Source organism: Tauraco erythrolophus, chromosome 7 (genome assembly GCF_009769465.1).
Source record: "Tauraco erythrolophus isolate bTauEry1 chromosome 7, bTauEry1.pri, whole genome shotgun sequence".
Taxonomy (NCBI): Eukaryota; Metazoa; Chordata; class Aves; order Musophagiformes; family Musophagidae; genus Tauraco; species Tauraco erythrolophus.
The window spans coordinates 32,354,754-32,380,815 of NC_141471.1; the positions used below are offsets into that span (position 1 = coordinate 32,354,754).

Below are 26,062 nucleotides of genomic sequence, written 5' to 3' on the forward strand. Positions count from 1 at the left end.
TGTAAAAATTGAAGACCATGACAATTGAAGTGTGACAATCGGAAAAAACTCTTACTTCATACATTTATTATTTTAAATTGCACCACATAAATAACAATTTCCTCTATAGCTACCTAATTATATTTTTTTTTTCTTCATGAAATTCTCACTTTTCAGGAGAGAATTTCTTGGAACAACTTCCATGAAACTGGCTTCAGAGTAAGAATTATGAGTCTTAGAGACAAAGGTTTCAGCAAGTGCAGTACAGAACACATTTAGCCACTGCTAAGTGAAAAATGGTAGTCATATAAGTACAAACGGATTATAAACATATACAATTCCAAGGTCTTTTCTTACAAAACAAATTTCCGAACATCATGTATATCACAGCACCCCTATAGAATAAGAACCAATTAAGTTCTTATTTAAATTCCTTATACTGAAATTGTTAGTTTAGCATGCCAATGGCCTTGAAAAACATCAACATAAGAATATATTGTTTCTATCCTGGAACATTCCCAGAGATAAAATTGTCTGTATTTCTAAGTTCTACCTTCACAGCAACTCTAAAACTCAAGTTGTAGGAGGAAATAGAAAGCATGGAACCCAGAAAGATAAAATAAACTAGATATTTAGGTTGATTTCCTAGAGAAATGAGACTTATTTATGCTCTTTACCTGTGTATCTCCATGACTCTAAACTGCTCCAGCACCTTTTAAACTAATTTAGTAATCTCAACATTGGACATGTCTAAGCAGCATAAGCCAGCAGGTTATACCCTTTATTTTCACATTCTAATCAGCCTGTGGAAAACTTGAAGATATCAGAACTCTTATTTGATTACTGAGTCCAAAAGACTCTTATCTTACTTATCATTATCACAACTAAAAGGAGAGAGAGAGAAAGACAGCTGAGAAGCAGAGTCCTGGGATGCTGAGTTTGCAAAATCTAACAACAGCATGTAAAAATAAATAACAACATTCCACTAATAGGAATGATGCACTGGAATGACAGCAAGAGTGATACATTACATGCTGTGAAACCAAAATCATGCTATTAGTTTACACAAAATAACAATGGACAGGCACTAGACTTTTAACTTTCTTGATTTAACTTTTTAATGTCCTAAAATACACTTAGATTTCATCATTTAGAACTGTGTACAAACAGAAGTAGTAACTTCTCAGTGGTTTGATGGAAAAATTAAAAATCTGGCTTTTCTCTACATATTATGCAAATGGTTTAAGACATCAAGAGCACTTTTAAACATGAAAAGAAAAACGGGAGCCCTTTTAGAGGATGGCATAAACTCCTAGTAAATCATTAGCAAATGACTAGCAATTCAGCTTGTACAGTTCTGTAGGTAATAGACTTCATTCACACTAAAGTAAAATATTAAAAAAAGCATTGAAATCTATTTTAATGCTTTTACTCCATCTATTTCACCCCATCTATTTTACTCCAACTTTCAAATAATAAAATTATGTTTATTGATCAAAAAGATATTTGCATAGTACTTTTTCACAACTGCATATTTTTGTCTCTTCAACACAAAGTACTGGGAATTCTCTTGATGACAGAAACACTGACCCATACTGATAACGGGCTACAGAATTTTGATCACACTTTACCTAGTTTTATTGTTTTCCATAGTAAAGCTATGCACAGCAAGATAAATTATGTAATAACTAGTAAAAATGCTCAAAAGGATAAAATGTCTGATAACATACATTTACATAGCTTCTTTCTAATAGCTTTTGCTTTTATACAAAAATAAAACTCTACAGAAGGATCTGCATTAATCTATCACTGAATTTAAGGAGTTTTAAGTTTAGAAAGAAGTACAGACACTGAAAAATATTCCCAGAACATCTACACTACCTGTCACAAAAGAAAAATCTGTACCGAAAATGACTACCAGTTATCTGCTATACTGATTGCTTGAGAGCATTTGCTGCCCTTTGTTTAGAGTAATTCTGGGCAAATGATGAAATTCAGCCTGACAAAGATCTGCTGTTTGATGACAGGGAATTAACATTTTTGTTACTCAGTCACAAATATAGAATTAGGGAATCACTTACAGTGATCCAAATGTACTGAAAGTTATCTCCAATCAAATTACCAGCTAAATATCTGAATTAATAAGATTTTGCAAGAATTTTAGATCTTCTGCTAAATGCACTGTTTCACTGTATAGTTCCTTAAGTGAAGTCTCAATCTGACCATTCCTTGAGCAAATAAAATACAATAGAGCAACTACAGGAATCTAGGTTTAATTCAGGCTGTAGCACCATATGGGAAAAGTAAATATTGTTTATTATTTAACCCCAAAATCTTAAAAAGACTTCAGAAAAAAATTAAATAAAAATATTTTCTCTCACATAACAGAAAAGCATTTGAAACACATGCCGATATTATATGTTCTCAAAATTAGCTCAAATACGGGACAGTAGGTGGCACTGGCAACATGCCAGTGTTAACACAGCTATGCTGAACTGGTGTAAAATTGATCGTATTTCATCTATCTTAACTTTAATGTGAAGCTGTAAACGTACAGAACGTAAGCTCTTCTTTCCTAACACTGTACCCTTTGGTGTGAGTGTTCTCTCTGATACTGCTATTTAGTATAGTTTATTAAGGTAGTTACAGAGACAGAAGAACTGCCTTCACAGGGATGTATCATGACAGGACAAGGGCCAACAAGCAATAATTCCTGCAGAAGAAATTCCATCTGCACATAAGAAAAAAACTCTTTCCCTTGAGAAAAATTAACACTGGGAGAGGTTGTTCTCAGAACTGGTGGAATCCACCTAGCTGGAATTATTCAGGACTGGACTTGACAGGGCCCTGGATAACTCAATCTGTGGTCCTGCCTTTAGTAAGAGGCTGGATCAGATGATCTCCAGAAGTTCCTTTCAACCTAGATTGTTCAGTGACTCAGTCTGATTAGGCCACACTACACAGCACCATTGAGAAGCCGAGACACTGCTTCAAGCCAGCTGTAACATATACAGGGGCAGTACAACATTCTTAACAGATACTACTACAGCTAGGAGTTAACAATATGTTGTTAAAAGGACAAATTAATCAGCTTTTTACAGCTTCCAACTCCAGAGCTGGGTCATTTGGTGTTGCTTCAAACATTCTAATGTACCTCTGACTTAGAAGACACACTTCTGTTCTTTGCATGTCGTTCAGCCATAGTGAAGAAAAGCAAAGAAAAGTCATTCTTTATTCAGGCGACAGAGAAAGTGACCTCAGGGCCACAGATGACTTGCAAGCAGAAACTTGACACTCTTATATTAATACTTACATTCTCTAAGCCAAGGAGGACCAAGAGCGGGATTGTTGTCATTCCTCCTTGGATCCACTCTTCTAGAGAAACAGTGCCATCATGATCATAGTCAATTTCTTCCATCATTTCATGAAGAATCTACACAGTTTAATGAAAAATCTCATAAATTCCATATTCTAATACAGCAACTTCTTGTTAGAACTTGTGCAGATCTCCAATTCCCTCATCCACACGCAAAAAGTAAGGAAAACATTATTTATATGGCATCTGTAGTAAAACGACTACTGACAGTTGAGAAAATGAAGTATCATATTCTTATTAAAATTTTGTTAGCACCTCAACCGAGTTGTATTCCCTTGTCTACTTACTATGTGCAATACAAATAAGAGGTAGTTACTTTTCAGAAATTTTCAGAGATAAATCAGTTGTGTTATAAATGTTAATTACTACATGCACTGAAGAAAAGCCTCAAACTGTAGGAAGAATCTTTCACAGATCAGATTTAATCAGAAAAAGACTCATAAAAGTTCCAATTGACAGTGTCATTGTGAAACACAGACTATTATTATTTCTATCTTAAAAATACATAGAATCACATGCTGACATGACATATTACAAAATGATTAAACGCCATCTCTAGTAACATTAAAAACTTGTTATAAAATGGATACTTACTGGACTCAGTTCAGTAACATCCCATTCAAGGTATTCTGCAACGTGCATCATTTGAGCAATGATATTTTCCAGCTCCTACAGACGAACGAAAAAGAATGATAACACTTAATGAAATATTATAAAGACAAGTTCTACTGCAAGTAACTTTTAATTCAAACACAAAGCATTCAGTGACACTGTTTCACCAATGTTCCTAATGAAATATCCTTTATACTGAAAGCTATCCACTTCACTAGCAAAACATCTGGCATGGACTGCAAAGCATGCAGGGAGGTGAAACATAGCCCCACAACCAAAGGACAACCTCTGGGTGGAAAGAAGTAATAGATTCTTCCTTCCTAGTTGACCATTCGACCATCGGTTTCATGATCTGAAGTCTACCCCATGATATAACAATGTTCTTTGAATTCTAGCACTTTGACAAACTATTTTTGTTAATTCTTGTATAATTCACAACTTTCTAACAAAAATAAGGCATAAAGTGGACGGTATAAACTAATACAGAGATATTTTCTTACCACTACAGTGTTGTAATTTCCTTCGATCACCTATCACTAGTGCTCTTCCATATTCATATATAGAGTTTGGTTTGTGAACATGCCTAAATGCTTATCTAGAACCACTCTGAATTCTCATGCACTAGTTACCTAATTCATATTTTGTATTGCCTGGAACTATGATACAGTATTTACTTTATACTTCTATATAACTAAGCTTCCCTATTCCCTTGTCACTTCAGTGAATCATGTCCTCTTCTTTACCAATACACTCTATGCTGTCTTACTTCAGGGAGATAAAAAAGAAAGGGAAAAAAAAAAAAGCTGCCAAGAAAATACTGCTTAACTAAGAGAAAGAAAATAGTTACATTTTTAAATGATTGCTAAATCTCTCATTTGTCTTTAACCATTTGGTTGGGCTACTCCTCAAAACTGTCTTCAATGTTTTTCCTCCATTCTTAATAACAATATGGAAGTTGTGACATCTCTCCACATACATCCACTGTGTGACTCTCACACTTTCCCCTTGTAATGAAATCTTTACAAATGGTGCTTTCATACGCACGACCCAGCAGCATACTAGAATTTTGGGAATCATATTAATGTGTCCCCTACATTAATATGATTAAAAATCAGAAGACTATAGAATAGGACTCCACAATAGCAGTGTTAGCATTTCAAGATCTATACAGTTGTAGAAGTAGGAGCTTAATGGAAAAGAAAACTGAAGAGTTACTTTCAAAATGGGTGACTTTTTATTGACTATATTTTATACTGTTTCTATTAATTCAGGATAAATATAAACTTAATTTGCATTAATGTAGTTTTGCATAGGTATGTCATTATGACATACTCTTACAATGCATTAAAATACATAAAGAACATTACCGAACTATCCAGGTATCCATTTCCATCTGTATCATATAAGCGAAACATAACTAAAAAGGAAACAAAAAGAGAAGGAAACTCAGTTAGAAAAGATAGTAACAACATTATTTCACTAAAAAACCCAAACAAACCAGAACTGTGTTTCAAAGAAAGGACAAACATTAACCTTTTCCTTCAATGATCACTCTAACTGTAGACCCACCAAACACTTCATTCTACGCAAGTGGTTCACTCAGCAACTACTCTGCCACAGTGTCTCCAATCAGACATATTAGCAGGACAGTGCCCCAGCACCTTTTCCACATAATCACTCCAACACCTAATTCGGTCTGTGAACTTAATTCTAGTTCCTCCTAGAGATGATCTGTATTCATGGCGAGTACCACCAAAAGGTCCTTCTCTGTCATCTCACCAAACACGGGATAACACACAATTGGCGAGGCAAGTGTTGATAAACCTACTTAAGTTACAATTCTATCCTACTCTCTTGGTTGCAGCTATCACTATTCAATAGAAATATTACTTTAGAAATGTTTTCTGACCAACTAAATGAAACAGAGCATTATTATTTGAAGTATCTAATCAGCCAAATTCAAAACCAAACATTCGTCACGGATTGCCAGCATGCCTCCTTCCAGGACCAGACTTACTTCAACAATTTGAAAACGTATTCCCAACACTTCAGGGAGCTACCCAGGCAACAATAGCTGCATTTTGACAATATCCAGAAAGAATATATACTTTCAAGTTTGTGTCATTACTTGATTCCAGTGACAAGAGCAGGTATGTCCACCATTACCAAGATATTTGAAAGCAGCTTACTCAGCTGATCATATACTGCATCAGATTGCAGAGCAGAAACAAGTCTGAAGCTTTGGTCTGAATACTGTCAAAATGCTGAAGATGAAAACCAGAAGCCTATGAATACCTCACTCTTAGTTCCTACTTTCTGGGACAGTTTGTCACAGCTCTGAAATCTAAACACCATCCCATTCAAAAGTGCTCTTTTTTTTCCACCTAGATCTATTTTCTAAGGAGTAAGAAGAAAGACCATGTACAGGTGGTTCCAGGCCTGTAATGCCTTGACTGATAGCAAAACCCAAGCAACCTGCTTACAAACTGTCTTATCAGATGTCTTTTGGAAACGTAACATATGACCTATTCAACAGTGAACAATCCCGTCACATTGGATCCACAGCAAATGCTGTTACAGTCCAATAAATTATGCAATTAAAGCCTACTGAAGTTTTCAGGAAACAATATAATGAGAAGTGAGAGGAAATTCTTCGCAATTCGAAAGTAAAGTTCAGAAATAATTTGATTATTTTTGACTTACAGCAAAATATATTTAACTGTTATATGGATTGATTTGCTTCCCTTACATATCCCCCATCTTATTCCCAAGTTGTTCACCTAACTGTTGGAAAAAAGCTAAGCACTATACCTCTTCAGCAATTTTTGTCACGACATCACACTACTCTGAGCTGTAACATAAGATTGAAGATATTTACTGTATTACATTGTTTCAAGCTACAGAGGTCCATTAATCATTAGTTATACGCTAAGAAAACGTATAAAAATATCCTTCTTTGCCTGTGAATTACATAGCAGAAAAGTTTCAGAGTAAAGCAACAGTTACTGCTAAAAGCCACCACAGATTGGTACCATCTCTGCTAGTATGCCTTCTACCAAAGCTGCTTGGAGCATGACAGCTAATATTATCTGGCAAAGGTACCATTAAACATTGACAGTTTCCATAGGGGTGAATTACTGAATCACTGAGTGATGAAGTTCAAATCACTTGGTTCTCCTTCCTCCTCCTCTATGATTGTAATGCACTGGTGAAAAGAATGTTCTACAGTTATCATGTAAGCAAGTTTTAGCAACATCTTGATCTTTATCCACTCCAGAGAAATAGTGCTTACAACTTTTTTTTTCCTTTAACATAAATCAATAGTTCTAATCAGACGTTTAAAAACAGACATTAACGTAATTATATTTTTTTCACCTTTGTAGCAAACAGTCTCTCCCATTACATATGTATTGGTAGTGAAAAGGCTCAATCTGTGTTCTTGGCTAGACTCTGAAATACTATGCTACTGGTGTGACACGCAATCTCTTTTCTCTTCATACCCTGCTAAATATTCATATTCTTGCTGATTTACACACTCTAGGAGACAAAACAACAAAAAATTCTAAAAGCAACTGAACAAAAATTCTTATCCAAACTACAGAATCCAAATCAACCTCTTACACTTCTTTTCCCATCCCCTTACCTCCTAGCACTGATTGACCACTTGATTTCTATTGTTAGACTGCATACCATTTGTAAATACTTAAAAATGTATTAAAATCAAATAACCAAGATGAGATCAGCTGCTGCACTGCTCTACTTTCATCTGCAACCTCTGGACTTTTAATCTTGCATGTGACAAAAGACGGCATCCCAGAAGTTCCAAAAGTTCAAAATTACCTTCTTTTGAGAAGAAATTGGGGATTTCATTCTCAAAACCACATGCACAAACAAGTGCTGAATGCACTCTCTATTTTCACCAGTGCTTGTACTTTGGAAACTGTAAGGCTTGTCACTCTCCACAGAAGCCTGAGTGTCCAAGAACTGCATAGCATAGCAAAAAGACAGACTATAACTAATCATGCTACTGCAAAAATACAAAAGAACAGTGTGGCGTTCTTGAAGCTTCTGTTGGTACGGAAAGAACAGAAACAGAATAACCTGAAGAGAGTCTTGATAAGAGAAACTGGCAAAAAAACCCACAGCTCCTAATTCTTAGAGCTTCTGTTTATAATAGTGGAGAGAAGTTTGAGCACTTGTGCTGTGGTTTAGGCCGATCTGGCAACTAAACTCCACACAGCCGCTCTCTCATTCCTTCCGCAGTGAAGTGGAGAGGAGAAAAAAAAAAAAATAATAAAAGGACTGAGGGTCGAGACAAGAACAGAGAAAGAGCACCCACCAACCATGGTCCCAGGCAAAACAGACTCGGGTTTCTCAAGGCAAAGCAATTCATTAACGATTACTTAAAAGGACAAAGGGAAAAAAAACCAGTTACTTGAGAGGATAAAGAGAAAACAAGGCCAGATCTGAAAAACAACACCTTCCCTCCGTCCCTCCCTTTTCTTCCCGGCTCTACCTCCCCCCCAGGAGCACGGGGGGGACAGGGAATGGGGGAGTGCAGGTCAGTTCATCCCATGTTGTAACTGTCATTCCTTTTCTTAAAGGAGGAGGAGTCCTGACACCCTTTTCCCTTGCTCCAGTGGATCCTCTACTCACAAGGAAAAATCCACAGACTTCTCCAGCGTGAGTCCTACCCACAGGATGCAATCCTTCCCCATTGGATTGCTCCAGTGCAGGCTTTACCACAGTCTCGGATTCTTAGGGAGCTGTAGCCACTCACTCCGGTGTGGGTCGTCCCACGGACTCTAGATGCCTCTCTATCTTGTTGTGCGTCCCATGCTTCATGACCAGGCCCAGGCATCTCTTCTCTGACGTCAGCTTCTCCACAGGCTGCGAGTGGGTCTCTGCTCCACCAAGTCTGTTCTGGCTGCAGGGGGGCCGCCTGCCATCTCGTCACCGATTGCAGGGGAAACTCAGCTCCAGCACACCTCATCCCATTCCACCTTCACTGACTCGGTATCTGTGTGGCTGTTTCTCTCAGATCTCAGTCCTCTCCGGGTGAACTTGGCCCACCGGGCACCCTGGGAGCAGGGCGCTCCCTGAATTCCCCCGGCAGCTCTGCCGCCGCCATCCTCAGCAGATGGCACTGGCCCGGCGTGGGAGCCAGGGAGCGGGGGCCGCACTCTCCTCCCTCTCTCCTCACTCCTGGAAAAAGCACCTTTTCTGGTTCCTTTGTCCCAACTTAAATAGGGCAATTCGCAGAGGCGCCGATTGGCTCAACCCCAAGGAGGATGGGAGTCCAATCTGGTGGCCAGAACCAGGTCTGACCCGGTTCCAAAACCAGGGAGGTCACAGGGAGCAAATCTCCTCTCTTGCCACCAGAACCCCCCCACATCAAACCATCACAACTTGTAAGTATATTATGTTTGTAAAGCTATGGAACCTGTGGAGGTTGTATGCTTCCTCCACATCATTTATGTCTAATGTCCTTTGTGCTTCCTCCTGGCATTTCTCTCAACCATTTCACAAGAGAGACATGTCTGGCATCCATGGTTATGCTGATAAAAAACACATACAAATTCTTCCGATGTATCTCTGCTAGGAAAGTTTGAGATATTCTTTATATTCAGGCTTTATGAATAATAGATATGCTGAGCAGGTGGTTTGGTTAAAACCTCTAGAAATATACTGTTAATAGGTTAGAGAATCCATTTATTTACTGGAATATTTGTAGATTTATGAAAACCCATAGATCATATAGATCCAAAATGTAAACACTATTTCCTCTTTTTATCTTAGTATTTTATCTTAAAAAATCCTCCAGCTTATATCAGATTTTATTTGAAAGCACCGCTTGAATGTTCTGCTTATCACAAATCAAGCTTCCAAACTCTCAGCCATGATTCAGAGTACTTCCATGATTCAAAGTATTTCCATTTTTTGTCAACAGAAAAAAAATCATGATTTGAGATTAGTATTAATGTTGGCAACTCTGGAAAAAGTCATCCTTTCTTTTTTCAATTCACTGCTACTGATTTATAATTTACCTTACAGTCACAGGACCTATTGCTATGAAATTATTTCAGATGAAGAGTTAAATTATACCATTAATTTATAAGGACAATTCAACTAAAATCAACAGGGAATACTGCACAATAATGATACAGTACAAGCCAAAATTTAGACACTAAAAGTGACAGTACTGGTATATCTCAACTCTGTATGATAAAGTAGAAAATACACCTATATAATAATGACATTCTTAATTATATGTAGTAAAGGCAAATGTTCTTGAATACACACAAAAAAGTACCATATATTTATTAGATCAGGCTCTCTCACTCCTAAATCATATGGATCATAGGTCTTTTGACTATGCAGTTCCTGCTGCAGTTCATGGAACATCTCCTACACTAAAATCATCATCTGCTCCTCTCTCTTCCCCCATTCATTGTACTAATTCCTGACACCAGGGGAGGCAATTGACCTCTGTTTTATGGTATGATTTGTACCTAGAGCTCTTCAGGCTTGCATAACTTGCTGCCATGAAACAGATTTTATATTGTAAGTTGAATTCAACCCTAGGATCTTAGTTGTCCTCTGCTTTTGTTCTGAACACACATTCACATATATATCCTCACGTTCTAATCACATGATACCAAACTGGTATTAACAAATTCAGGGACAGCTCCTTATAATCTTTGCTGAGGCAAAGGTATCAGTGATCTTACAGTACAAAGCTGTCATTGTAAGCTAACTACAAGTAATGAAACATCAAGATACTTCAACACCACGTGGTCATGTAACTTTGTAATGAAATCCTCGTTCTGGCGAAAGCAGCCTACACTTTGCACTTCCTATCATACTGAGTATTTACTTTCCATATAATATTAGAGACTGATCCCACAGTTCTTTTATAGACAGACAAGCTATGTATACCAAAGTATATTTGGTCTCAGTAAGGACTATATCATTAGACTGAATGTATCTATCTGGAAAACTGGCTTCTAAAATTGCATAATGGGGAAACACACAGTTTCTTTATTTCTCCTCATGTCTTTCTCTTTTATTTCTCCGATTCACAGATCAAACTCTCAGTTTTTGAACAGGTAAGGGTGTTGGGCTTTAATGAATAAAGCCCCTAAGTAAAAAAATCAAGTAATTTCTAACTTCCATTGTCAAACACTCATTCAAACAGCGCTGCAGATTTAGATCATTCTTGGCTCTTCTGTATTCACTAATACTGCAGAGCCCACAGCCTATATTAACAACTATTCTTCATTTGAATTAGATTGTTTTCTACACATTATTCACCACTTCTGTATACCTCTAAGTATCATCAGTATATTTCATTTGCTATTCTTAGATCTGATACTAATCTAGAGATGATAGTACAGAAAGGATTATTTTAACTGCAGAATGTTTGATCCTTACCCTCCATCTTAGCATGTGCTAGATAGAAAGTATTTAGTTAAAATTTCATCAAATTAATACTATTAGCAAGAACACAAAATCATCTCTGAAATAATGGTCATCTCGAACCATATTTTTATAAATGGTTCTACTCAAAACTGAGTTTTTAACTCTAAACATTTAGAAACAGAATTTTTGATTACTTATTGAAATAAATATATCAAATTAACTATTTTTTTAAAAAAAAAAGGACATACACTCTAACTTGTCTTCAGGTCTTCCTCTTTCTAGCAGTGACAAATAGCAAACAATATCTTTCAGCTGGATCATGTCTGGTAAATCTAAGTTAGCAGGAGTAGGAGGTCGGGCTGTAGAGGTGCCTTTGTTAAGTCTCAGACCTGGAAATAACACATAGCCTTTGTTACTCTTAACATATTGTATAAGCAGAAAATGAAAACATAACTCTTCCATATGTGCATCTTCATTTTATGTGAATCTCAGATGACTTCTTAATTTAAATATAAATGTGAAGTTTTAAACAATTCATGTTCATAGTTTATCCAGCAAAGGAAGAACTAAAATGATAGTGAGGTTTTAAAATATTATATGGATAAAGCAAATTATTGAAAAAAAATCAATTATGGGAATGGCATAACTCTTTTTTCATTTGTGTTGATCTGAAGACATTTGACTACAACGAAACTGAATGACTACACTAATTGAAGATGTTTTAGAGTCAAAGAAAACTCTGATAATACCTAAGTGTGTAGTCCTTCCAAAACCACAGCCAGATGTGTATCAGAGCAACACATACTTAGAACACGGAAGTCTTGGCCACAGAATACTAGGAAAATAAACACAGAATTTAAATAATAGTCATAATAATTGCTCAAACTTTGTATTAAGAGCAGTTCCAGTGTATTACTTGGAATACAAGTTTCAACATTGCCAACCTTTTTGTTTCAAGAGAATACTACTATGACTAGTCCTGATGATATTACTGGAATCTGCAGGACCAACAAATATAGAGAAAAAAAGGGGGAAGGACAGGAGAACACAGAGAAAGCAGTAATAAAACTTTCTTTACAAGTTTGTTTCATTTCTCACTGACTTTAGTGATGCTAAAGATGAAACTTTCAAAAGGATTTACTGTTCTTAAATATTTTCTATAATTAATTCAGAACAGATTCGTCATTGCAAACATAACCTGCATACATAATTTCCTCATCCCTTTTTCTTGGACAACTTAATTACTGTAGCAAATGGAAACAGAATTCTGGTGGGGACTTTTCCCCCCTATTTTTATCTTGAAAAACTTTTATTACAATCTGAAGATGTTTTCACAGGTCTATTGAGGTACACGTTAAAAAAAATAATTCAGTAAATAAAAGCAAGTTGGAATGCAGAAAATGTAGCTTTGAATTAAGTTCATGTTCATGGTTTCAGGCAGACAATAAACACTGAAAGTGAATATTTAAATGAATAAAAAGATTTAACAGGGCGATGTTCTACTAAATGAGTTTGTGTGTCAGTTAAGTGCCCTTAAAACAAAGACATTATAAAATGTTAATGAATTAAGATGCTAGCTTTAATCACACAATTTATGCAAATAGTTCACATTCCAGTCTTACAAGAATCTTAGAGAATAAAAAGTATTATAAACCTTCCACTAACTCATCTCAAAAATGTATAGTCTTGAAACATAAATGAAAAGACATACAAATCTTAAGGTATCTTTTAGCTTATCACCAGCTGCAAGGTACAGGTTAAAGTATTATTCCTCAAGCAGAGGTGGGAGAGGGGTGGCTGCAATGTGCGGACTTACAGATGACTTTCAGTGCTGCTGCTTACCTGGCATCTGTTTCCATCTCTCTTCAGACATCTTAACTGAAAATACAATTTATAAACAGACATGAGTGGATCAAGAGGCATTAAGTAAGAAACAGACACATACCAGAGTGATTTATGAACCCTGCTACTTTCCTTGTGATCTTCTCTAGCTCTCATGTACCTCTCCATTTTCCAGAAGAATGTCAAATGTTTCTGACAAATTTATTTCCCAGTATGGGCAGGATTTTTTGCTATTGGTAACATTTAAAAATTACTGTATAGCCTAAACCAAAGGTTTCTGTAATTTTCATTTGCACATCAAAATGTATTAATGCACACTTTTGCCTCTTAAATGCTACAAATTATGAAGATTTAATATCTAGTTTAAATCTCATGCAATTGAATCACAATATGAACAGTATATTTGCAAGCACAAATAACTCTTGCATGAGATGAACTGAATTGTCTCTCTGAATATGCTTGGATATAACAATTTATCAAACAGTCCTTCTAGCATTACACTAAATACATACAGAAGACTACTAGTCTGGTCTCACATAATCTTATTTCTAAAGTCTTTACTAACAGAAAAAGATAAAAACTAATTCCAAACTAGAATAAGTGAATGAAGGAGAAAAAATTTTAGGAGGTAATTCAGAGTAAGAAACAGCATACAGTTTAAACCACAATAATAACAACCATGATTAATGATGAATAATATTACTATTACTACTTTTTTTTTTTGCCACACATAAGAATAAAATCTATCAGAGAGAATTATAGTGAAAATGAAGAAAGCTGAGTATGGCCTATACTAGGCAGAATTTAGCTGTAAATCTGGCAATGATCTAAAACCAGCTGTTATCATTTCTAGATATGAAGTGTCAAAACCATAGAAATATAACACCAGAATGATAAAATATGATTTTTTTGAAAAAACAGTAGTCAGACAATATATGTAAAACCACAGCATATTAAAGAAATATGCACCACTAAATTACAGCTGCTATTGGAGTTATCAGGCAAAAAGTGTTAAGTGTAAAAGATTACTATTTTTGGTGGCTGGTACAGTACATGTTTATGCTGCTGCTACTCATTGATGAAAACGTGATGAAAACTTCAATGAAAAAGTAAAAGTAATGAAAGTGGAAATGAAATTGTGCTGCTGAGACTTTATAGCCAACAGAATCTATATTCATAGTTGAAAAAAGTGCAAAGCTGAAAATTTATTACAACCAAAATATACCCTGCAGCATACAGTAAAGAATATATTTAGACATGCCCTTAAAGATTCTATTGCAAAGCATCTTTAAGGGCATCTAAATGACTCACCCAAACCAATGAGTAACTCATTATCAGAGCTGTAATTAGCAACCAAAGGTTTTGAATACTCCACGCAACTGATTACACCATAGTCTACTAAGCCTACTGCTCTGTACATGGAACCAGTCTAACAACAAAAGCCCAAGAAGATGGAAATATACTGTCTACGCTTCAGATATCTGTGGAATGAAACGTGTCCATCGTAGATCTGATTAGAAAGAATAAAAAAAAAGATATCTGAAGAATTCAATTCAAATGAAAAAAGAACTTATATGAAGAATCATACCCTTGATGTGGTAAGCAAGTATTGCTAGTAGAAAAAAGTGGTTTTTTGTTAAGTCTAATTACAGTTAATGATCATTATATATATCATTATAATATAATAGAAGATAATATTGTAATAGGGTTTTGTTTGTTTGTTTAGTGCTTTTTGCCAGGAAACATAAGAAGTGGAAATAACAGGTACTGCAAACTTAAATAAAGAAAAATAACCAAAATCCATCTATTTAACGTACTTGAGAATGGCATGGACTAAAAGAAAAAGCAGGTCAGACTCAATGGGTGATATCTGAATCCTATAATTAGTATTGTACACTGAGGCACCTATGGAAATCTAGTACTTGAGATCTGCAAGAAAAGCCAACATTTCAGCTAGTAGCACTTGTACCAAATTTACAACTTCTGGATGAGTTGCAAATGGAAGACACAGTTGCAAATGTTCATATAAAGAGTTCAAGCAATTAAGCACTCATCAAACCATTTGGTTACTTGCTCTCAGAGCTTGATTATCCCAACTGTTCAAAACATGCAATTTATTTCATTAAATTAGTCTAGCTTCTGCTTCTAGCTACTGGATAGAGTTCCCAAATTGCTAAAGTGCTAAACCAAATGTTTCAAGTTAGGATGGTAACCTTAGATTTCTTCTGCAAATTTTCTTTAAAAGTTTTATAAAAAATTTCATTAAGTTGTCAGTTTTTAACTCTATTTTGCATAGAAGTACTTTAACGTCTCATGTCCTCTGAACTTAAAATCACTTTAATAAAAATGTCCGTTTAGCATGAAAATTTCAAACTGCATTAAAGAAGATCCTTACATTGGGAAAATAAATACTGCTAACACTTACAGGACATTTAAAGTATCAGCAGTTGATAAGTATGTAGGATTACTAATAGCAGTATCACATCTAGACAATTAAGAGAAGCAGTAGTAACTGGACACAGAAACTGTAGAGCAACAGCAGAAGCCTCCTGCATGAAGCTCTGAAGGTTTCAAAGTGTTTATACAGTAGAGTAGGCAGAAAGATCACGTAACCATAGCAATCTGATCAGGATTAACGTGACAAAGACTGTCCACTTGGTGTCTCAGCTGCATCATTATTGTGAATTAAAAAGACCAAACCATTTAATTTCAATTTCTTTTCACAGTATTTCTTTGTTCATGATTGAGTTAGTTCCTCCAATTTGACAAATATCAGAAAAAAAAAAAGGTATATAGTTTAGAATTCCATATATTTATAGCCATTAGAAGTAAAATAGCAGAGGGAGGGAACCTCCAGCTCTTATATTACTGTGATTTTATTACTTACCTCCAGAAAGATGCTGGGGTTTGTTTTTTATTAACGGGCTGCAGTGAGAGATTTTGTTGCTAAATGATGTAAAAAGATGCTCAATGAAATCATCTGGTAACTCTGCCTCCAGAAAAGTCTTCATGAACAGCTTGAAACCCTCTAAATCAATTGTCTAGAGTGGGAGGGGGGGGAAAAAAAAAAAGTATTTTGAATTCTTCGTTTTGCAAAAACTTTTATACTAATCCATCAAATAATATTCTGTTACCAAAAACTTTAGACTGTCTTTGAAAATACTGACTTCTGAAGATATAGTCTGGCATACCTATTCTTGAAAGTGACTGATTATTGAATTAAGTACTACTTTGCAGACTCTCAGTATTGCTATAATAGCCCAGACTACAGTGTAAGACAGGCCGGAGTAAATTCAGAGCACTTGTATCAGGACCCCAAAACTAAGTTCCATGCTCTCTAGTTTCTTGATTAAAATATGGCCTAGCAGCACATACAAAACTGCAACCAAAGGCACTTATGGAACTCACAGGGATGTACCTAGCAAGTTTCAGCTTTTCTCATAATCAGGTAGACAACAAGCAGGAGATTTCTGGATGTTCAACTCAGGGAATTGAAGGCCTTCGGTCATTTCCTAGGTGGCAACACATTTTGCTGGTAGTTGTCAGAGAAACTAATCTCCCTGTCTTAAGTCAAATGAGAGTGCTGAGACATGCACCATTACTTACAGGGGAAAAAAAGTTGTTGTTTGAAACATTTGTCACTTAGTTTAATTTGGTTTTGCTTTTTCCAGTAAGGTAAGAGCTGATTAATGAAACTTCATTGATGATTTCTCCTGAAGACTGCATTGTCTGTTTTAAGCAATAAAATGAATCATAGAATATCTCAAGTTGGAAAGGACTCATAAGAATCATTGAGTCCAACTCCCTGCTCCTTGAAGGGCTACCTAAAGCTAAACCATACGACTAAGAACATTGTCCAGATGCTCCTTGAACTGTGGACAGGCTTTGTGCTGTGGTCATTTCCCTGGGGAGCCTGTTCCAATGACCAACCACCTTCTCAGTGAAGAAAGTTTTCCTAATGCCCAATCTGAACTTCCCCTGACACAGCTTCATTCTATTTCCTCATGTCCTGTATACTGGTCACAAGAAAAGAGGAGATGAGCATCTCCTCCTTCACTGCTCCCCTCGAGGAAGGTGTACACTGCAATGAGGTCACAGCAATGTAAAGCATTGCGGTCCCATTTTATCCTGCTAATATAGAACCACTAAAGATAAAGGCATCGCAAAACATACTGAGAGAACTTTAAACAATTTCAGTTTTATCTCAGTAACCGTGACATAACTACATACTTATCAATGATGCTACTCAGTTACATGTGATTTTAAAACAGCTTATCAACCATTAATATGTAAAACATAGTGTTGCTGTCTTTGTTTCTAGATCAAATGGGACAGCAACTTTTCACCACTAAATAATTAAGGGATAAAGCCACATTATACCACAAAAATCGACTTGGAGAAATTTCCTCATGCTTCAGGAATACTCCATTTCTCCATAGAAAACTCTAGTGCAACTCCTTTAGTTCAGCACAGTGAATGCAGCATTAAGAAGGAAAAGACTAGCAAGAAATCAGCTTGAAACTATGCCAGAAAAGGAATATTGAAACTAAATTTTCAAGGTGCCTCACTGACTCTGGAATCTGAGTCACAGTATAAATAATTTTTACAAGGACTTTAATATCATTTCAACACTTTGCAGCATTGATTTCTCTCCCCATGCCGTCTATTTTTTTTTAAATATATTTATGAGATGTAGAAATTTTATGTTCACATGAAATAAGGTGTTTTCCATTAATGCCAAGACCTAACTGCCCCAGGGAAATGTTTTAAATGTGTATCACTGTCCTTACAAGAGACCAACAACACAGATTGCAAAATTTCACTGATCTTGTGCAAGTCATTATTATTAGGAATGCAAACTTGGCAAGAGGGTGTCTGTGCTGAGCTTCTAATCCAGAACACCTCATTTGAGAAAGAAGTTCAGAGAAACCAATAAAACTCTTACCTATTGAACACAGAAAGAGCAGACACTGAAATAAAATTGCCTCCACAAGGCTCAAGCTGGGCATAAAATGCAAATAATCAACTTGGACATGGACTAACTATCTTTGTCTCATCATATAGTTTCAGCCACTCTCTTCTAGTTTAGAAAATCATACACCATTTCACTCATGCTACAAACTTCATATTTTTCCTCAATAGTAAAGTCACTGACATTTAATTCATAGTTTATAGACTATGAAACCACAATGGCAAAAGGATTTGTATCAGCATCCAAGTAAAACAGTCACTAGTTTACACTATATAAATGTATTTTTTATCTGCAAGCACAACAAATACATTAATCACTAAATCAACTAACCTTAACAATGTGAAATTGTGTTGTTAGATTGTTCACAAATTAAATGCGTGTTAGCTATTTCACTAAATTACATACAAAGAGGAATAACCAAATGAAAAAGGAAAACAGAAAAACAAATTACAGTCCTGTTTAAGTTAAGGTTTATGGAGCAACATATAAAATATCTCTGTACTACATAAAGCTCTTTTATATTTACTTTGTCTGTGGATTTTATGCATATACTGCTGAAAATATTCGTTGAGTTTACAGCTCTCTTAGATTTTTAAACTGCTGCCTGAGTGATATTGCTCCACCAAGCAACCAGCAATAACTTAATCCCTAATGCTACATTTTTTGCCATTTATAGGCTCAGAATCAGGGCTGGGTAGAGACATGGATTGATAAATAAGGTTTAAAATAATGTGTTGCTTTCTTCCTGAAGACTCTTTTTCCCAAAGACGTTCAAACTTTTAAGTCTTTTCTAAAGACAGTCAGATTATCATTTACTCCAGTGTCCTCCAAAGTAAGTTGTCCTGGTTTTGACCAGTTCCAAACTGCCTTATATTTTCTGGTCAGGAAAGACAACAGATACCAAAGTAATACATAACTTGGCTGCCATGTCCATTTATTATATTTGACACCCTGAATGCCACTGATGAAAGTGCTCTGCAAATGAAAAAAGAAAGTGGTTGGTTGTTCTGTAGTCAGACTTCTTCAGCTGGAAGGGCTTGATCCTCTCTTCTCGCATGCTCTGTGAACTGCATTGCCCCAGGGAAGCAGCAACATTCATGCAGCCAGAGTTCTGATGTTGCATATCCAAAAGCTTTCTAATGATACTGAAAGTTAGTTAAGAGCTGGTAAGTGACTTTAATACACATCAGAAATGTTTATAATAGCCCAAAATGCAGATGTAAAACCAAATGCTGTATCAAGAGAATGTGCAAGAACATTCCTGTCTAAAGGAGATTTATACATAGAGCCCTATGATTCGGTTCTTGCCTATATGAAAAAACACACAAAATCTGTGATTCTAACACTCCATAGCTGAAAAACATTTTCAAGAGCCACAAAGATGATTCAGGGAGTGGAGCATCTCCCTTCTGAAGAAAGGCTGAGGGAACTGGGTCTCTTTAGCTTGGAGAAGAGGACACTCAGGGGGGACCTCATTAACGTTTATAAATATGTAAAGGGTGACTGTCATGAGGATGGAGACAGGCTCTTCTCACTGGCATCCAATGATAGGACAAGGGGAAATGGATATAAGCTGGAACATAGGAGGTTCCGCTTAAACATGAGGAAGAACTTCTTCCCAGTAAGGGTAACAGAACACTGGAACAGGCTGCCCAGAGAGGTTGTGGAGTCTCCTTCTCTGGAGATGTTCAAAACCCGCCTGGACGCGTTCTTGTGTGATCTGATCTAGGTGGTCCTGCTCAGGCAGGGGGATTGGACTAGATGATCCTTTGAGGTCCCTTCCAATCCCTAACATTCTGTGATTCTGTGAAGAGGACCTAACTTACTTGGTGCAGATTATCATATTAGAACTGATCTCTAAAGTAATGCAGTCATTTCTGGAAATTTGTTTTTGTAAACGTATATACAGTAAACAACAGAACTGAGCTAGACTACAGCAGATCTAGGACTAGTTTAGATTATCCATCTAGCTTTTCAATGAAAAAGGGGTGAGCTTCCAAAAAAAGGTTCACTTCAAATTGCTTCCAGTGCTTTCTCTATCATCTCTCTCTCACTACAATATACATAAGCTATTACATAACTGCAGAAAAATGGAATAATTTCTTAAAAGAAATCCTGTGAGGACAACTGTAGAAGACTTATAGGTGTTAGAGTATTATCACCAAGTAGATCGTTTTAGTATTGAGTATGGTTCATTTAGAACAGAACACTTAAAGATGCAAAACATTTGCTCAGCTTAACTTAAAATAACTTTCACAGAAGAGAGAACAACCCACAATATTATGAGCATTTCTCTATTCTGTAATTATATAGTTTTTTTTCTTTCCTTATGGAGTTTTACCCTTCTAAAATATGAAGCTGCTTCAGTAAGCATCTTCTAATCACTAGCATTTCTCCCCAAACCCAGTTACTTTTCAAAGGAGCCACACAATGTTTTAGAAACCAAAAGACAAAAAAAAGAAAGCAGAGGACATTAATCTTCCACGCTAACATGGATCATGGTCATTCTGCTATATAAAACACAATCTGTTCCTTTTAAATCTCACTGTCGTATCAGAATTTCTCAGACGAAAAGTTCAACAAATTTTGGCACAATTTGAAAATGTTTTTTTCTGTTAATAAATTCACAAACATTAATTAAACAGTTCAGACCAATAATATCAGAATAATACATAGCCATAATGGTGGATGTTGTTTTCTTAAGCATGCAGGCTAATTGCTTAATTTTCAACAGTTGCTTAGATTCCAGGAGCTCCAGTTGAATTCAAATGAACCTGAGAAAGAAGGATTTAGCATTTCAGAAAGCATTTTCCACTACGTTTCCCAAGTGAGGGGATGAGAGAGTGAAAGGATGTACCAAACTGACTATAATTAATCTGGCACATGAATTCATTCATTCCATTTCACAGGAAACTATCAGGGCATAGGGAGATTATGATCATAAGTTTAGAGATCTCAGGAAAACATTCAAAACAATGGGGAGATATATAAGGACATGGTTAAAGCAACCAATAGTTACTCAGAGGAACATGAAAGAACTTTCAAATCATTTGGCCTAAATCTTCTGACGAGAGAAGAGGAGGAAAAAAGAATAAAAATCTGTGCTGTTTTAGCTTTGATTCAAATAAAAAAGGTACCAAATGCCTTGCCTGTAGGTCACAGAAAGGTAGGTGGTTTTATATTAACCATATATAACTGGATTCCTCTTTTTATATGTTAAACAACTGATTCACCAAGTCTACTGGAGCTTCTTTTCTTATGTCTTAAAAAAATAAAATTTACAAAATAAGACTTTAAAAATCTTTATAATCTTCTATATTATTGGGTAATAAAAGTTCATTTGGTACTGAAACATTTTGATGTAAGCCCAGAGAAGTACACATTCAAAAACACCATCAAGTTTCAGCTAATTTAAAACGTAACATTCATATAAAATTAATTTTACTACTATTTTTAGAAGTAGTTCTTATTACTACCATTTCCCATGTATAGATTTTATCAATGTTTCCAATTACCTGAAATTAAAACACAAGGTATACATCCACCTTGGAGAAAAGGAAAGACAAGACAGAAGGCAGAAGCAAAACTGCACAATTTGAATTTTCAAATTCTTTTTAGCAAATAAAATGTGTCAAACGTTAAATATTTTTTAGCTTTTCTGAAAGCTAAATTTAAAATATGCATTTTTTTACACAATAAATTGTCAGAGACAATCTATAACATTTAATTAACCATACAGAAAATTTCAAAATTAATCTCAGCACTAAACTGCTGATAAGAATTTAATCCATAAGTATTCTTTTTCTGTAAGGTCCTCCCAAACATATCATAGAACAAACTGAAAAAGAAGACATAGACCAAAGTTTATAATGAGTTCTAAATGATTGACCACAGAAAGAAGGTTCTAGATTTGCCCCACTGCATCCAACTACATAACACAACAGATTTACAGAGAAAGACATCGCTAAGGTGTGGAAGTAACACATCTCGGATCTAAGCTTATGCTAAAAAAAAAAAACAGAAGAAATTTATGTATTGCATACATATGAAGAAATATTCATGTATACATACCATTATATACAGTACTGTTTATTAAACAAAGCAGCAAACAGCAATTATAGATTTTTCAGAGAGATCATTTAGTGTCTCTGGGACTGCAACATGCCATCTCACATGCTGCATGTATTTCACAGCTAAATTTGGGCAAATATGCATTAGTTCAAAACACTTAACAGTTTTTTTTTTAATGTTAATGCCATGAACAGATTATATACAAAAAGCTCTATCAGTGCAAATAACTCACTATTACTTTAAGAATAGCAGTAGTTTTTATAACAGCGAAACAAGACAGATTAATCGTATTTCCAACTACCATGAGAACATTCCTGTTGTGATGTCTGACTAATCAAATACAGACAGATTTGCCCAGATCTTCAGTTTCAGATGAATTCATCTTGTTAAAGAACTCATACCCAACCAATGTGTTGTGGTGGAAATATTCTTCTGAAGCTTATGGCATCCTTCACTTTATAAGTAAGCTACAAACAGAAACAATTAGGATTTGCTTTGCCAATTCTCATTACTTTGAAGAAAATTCCTTCCCTCAAATGGCCCTTTAAGAACAAGGATGAAAGAGAAATAATTAGGCCAAGAATTAGCCTCATAGTAATATTATTGGAATAAGATAATAAAAACCAGTTACTCAAGGAACTCAATTACAGTGTCATAGATATGGTAGAATATGAGTATATAAAACTAAACCAACACTAGCTATGTGGATATACAAAGTAGTAGCTGCAAAAGGCAATATCATATGGCACCTATTTTGTCTAAACTAAAAATCCGGAGAGAGAGAGACAATGCCACTTACAGACAGGGTGGAGTATGTGGGGAGGTAACATCTCAGCCAGGCAGGCATAGGGGAAAACCACAGTGACTATTAATCCTTCTTCTAAACTTGTTAGCACCTCTGTCCCCACTGCATCTCTGCTTAATTCTTCTCCTCCATTCTGGCAGCAGTCAAGGAGGCACCACTAGGTAAGTGTGTATGGGGTGGGAAGGAAGGCTGGAAATAAGCCCAGATTTGGACTCTTGAGAGATTTCAACCACATCTAAAGGTAACCCAACTTGCAGCAGCTGCCAGACACTACTAAGGAAAATGGTGATGAGGCAGACAAGGAGAATTTTTTTGAGTTATAAGGAATAATCTGTACCCTGTGGAAGAACAGAGATGAGATCTAAAAGAACGTCCCTCCATAGAAAGCATTATATTTCCCTCCTTCCCAGATACTAAGAGCTCCTGGAAAGCTCTTTAATGGGTTTGACCAAGCGTTCTGAGATGTTTTACAATTTTTCAATCATAATGTTTAAAAAACCCAATTCTGTAGAGAATTCTTTAACCTGGGCTTTTATTCTCCTTCTCCGCCTCAGGAATCCGATCACTAGTGCATCCTTTTCAACATACCACAGGAAATCCTACGAGAGAACAATAAGCACACATAAAAAGAGATTTGCTAACAAATTACAATCATTGAACTAGGAAAAAAAGTTACTAAGGAATATTGACTGTAGAGCTTAAAGTCACCCCAGAGATTAAAGTCTTGGCAACCTATAAGATAAAAGAATTAAATTTTTCAGGATAAACTACATTTTTCAAGAGACTTTCCAGGATGACACTGATCACAAAAGAATATGCAATTCTGAAGAAACAAACTTAAAAATATTAAAATTAGTGCTGGATTTTTATAGGCATTAAAAATTTCTCTTTAATCCCAGTTAACAACGTAGCCTCTGTTACCGCACAGAATACTACAAAACTGCCAATACAGTGACCATTATTTTCCATAGTGTTATCACGACCATATGCACGTTTTTTTTTGCAGTTACCCCATGTATCACATAGATACGTGATGAGAAGGTTTTTGCCTTACTAACACCACTAAAGCATGTATATATATATCTCTTATTCCTCTTTCTACTCATCACTAATGACATAAAGCAGAACTCTTTCTTCCCACTCTTCAGTTTCTTCTAATTCCAGATTCCCAGAATATGTGGTACTCCAAGGAAAAAGAAATGGAGGTCAGTCTATGCTTAATATGTTTAAAAAAAAAAAAAATCTCCAGTTACTATGATAAGAGTTCTCTTTCTTCTCAAGCACTCACTGATAAATACATTACGCTAATTTGGTACTAGTTTCTAGAAAGTGAGTCTCTAAATATCAGGAAAAACAGGAATTGAAGGTGTGGTTTCCAAGTAGCAGGTATGACCATGCTTGGAAAAATAACAGACAGTTTCAGGTGTTTTCTAATTTTGTATCAGACACATATAGACCAATACTCAAATGAAAATACAGGGCCTGCTCAGCACTCTGATCTTCTGACCTCGACAGGCTATGGAGGTGCCTTAAATACTTGATTCTGTCCAGACAGCAGAAAGGCTTCTAAGATCTTGTGTTCCAGACAGAAGGAGGCTGAACTCCTTCTGCACTGTCTGGTTAGTAGGTTGTAAAATCTGCCTTAAAAGACCTATCCTGGCTAACTGAAAGCATAGGATCACCTCTATGAATTCCAGACTCCGCAGAGAACAGAAACCTGTCCTTCCACAATCCAGAGCAAATGTATAATGTTCTGCTTATCCTCTGCTACATACTGAATAGGACTGATCTCAGGCGACTGGCTGCATACAACAATGTTGCTTTCTACTTTCTTAAAATTGATGATGTCACAAAATTTCCCACAATTTATCTGTTTTGTATTAAAAATTTGCATTGATGGAAAGTGAGGAAATACGTACATGAGAGTCATAGGAATCATAAATAAGAACACACAGGAAACGATAAGCCAACAATTTGACACACTGTTAACAATTTCACTAGCCTCTCACATCTTACAAGACAGGAAGTGTTCATACGGCTATTGGATCCTCCACACCAATTAAGCTTTTCTCCCTCCCTGTGGTAAGCAGAAGTTAATATCCCTTAAATCATGCATTTCAGGCTGGGGTGTCCCTAACTATGAATGTGATTATAGGAAAAGCAAGCCAGCTGTGGGAACGCATCCCTTGTTCCTCCATGTCACAGAGCAGAACTCACACATGGAGTAGGGGAGGTTCAAGGGGGAGAGAAGTGGGGAACTAGTGAATAAAAGGAAATACTATACTGTGAGTATTTGATTTCTTCCTTTCTCTTACTACAGTGAAGCTGTGCAATTTTATAATTTGCTCTTCTGCTTTACCAATGGTACACAGAAATGCAAGGTCAAGAAAAACCCAAGTATGCATATTGTGAAGATTTATGCATTTATGTGTATGTTCAGTGCCAACATACACAGAACTCCACACAGTACAGACTCAGCATATCCTGATAGTGAGAACACACAGAACATGCTTTCTCAGTGAAAAATAGAATATATATAAATAAAGAAAATTTTGCATCCCTTATTGTATTATAAAGAAAACTACTCAGAGGTTTTAACTGCTACTACTATGTAGTATTTTAACTCCTACTGTAATAAGACATATGACAAGAATTAATAACTTAGTCAGAAAAAACTGATGGCTTTTGACTCAAGATCTTCCCTAACACCAAACTGCAAAAGAAGAGGTCTAACTGCCTCCTATGTTCTCCTAGCTGGTGTAAATGCGAGAACCAGTTCTGCTGGATGACATGTAGAAGGAATGAAGAGAAGCTGTAACACTCCACTTTCTTTCTCCTTGCAAGATGCAAAAAAAGAACTTATTAATAGTCTTTTGACAAAAGAGTTGCCATTCCGGATGGGTCAGGGTAGGGAGGGGCAGAATAACAACTCCTTTTATTCCTTCCCACCATACTGGTCACATAAATGGCAACAAGGCATGAT

General features: G+C 35.9%; 1 protein-coding gene across 8 annotated transcripts in view; it reads right to left on the reverse strand.

The window, feature by feature from the left end:
- The window catches only part of DGKB (diacylglycerol kinase beta), a 331,421-nt gene that overhangs the window by 258,574 nt on the left and 46,785 nt on the right, over positions 1-26,062 (reverse strand). For 6 of the 8 annotated variants that reach the window (XM_086615217.1, XM_086615215.1, XM_086615214.1 and 3 more), the window contains 5 exons: positions 16,119-16,272; positions 11,638-11,778; positions 5,335-5,384; positions 3,950-4,024; positions 3,293-3,412 (listed from right to left, as the gene is read on the reverse strand). In XM_086615217.1, coding sequence (XP_086471343.1) covers positions 3,293-3,412; positions 3,950-4,024; positions 5,335-5,384; positions 11,638-11,778; positions 16,119-16,272 — 540 coding nt within the window. Of the gene's footprint in view, positions 1-3,292; positions 3,413-3,949; positions 4,025-5,334; positions 5,385-11,637; positions 11,779-13,231; positions 13,268-16,118; positions 16,273-26,062 lie in introns of all 8 variants that reach the window. The other 2 variants (XM_086615212.1, XM_086615210.1) reach the window with 1 other exon arrangement.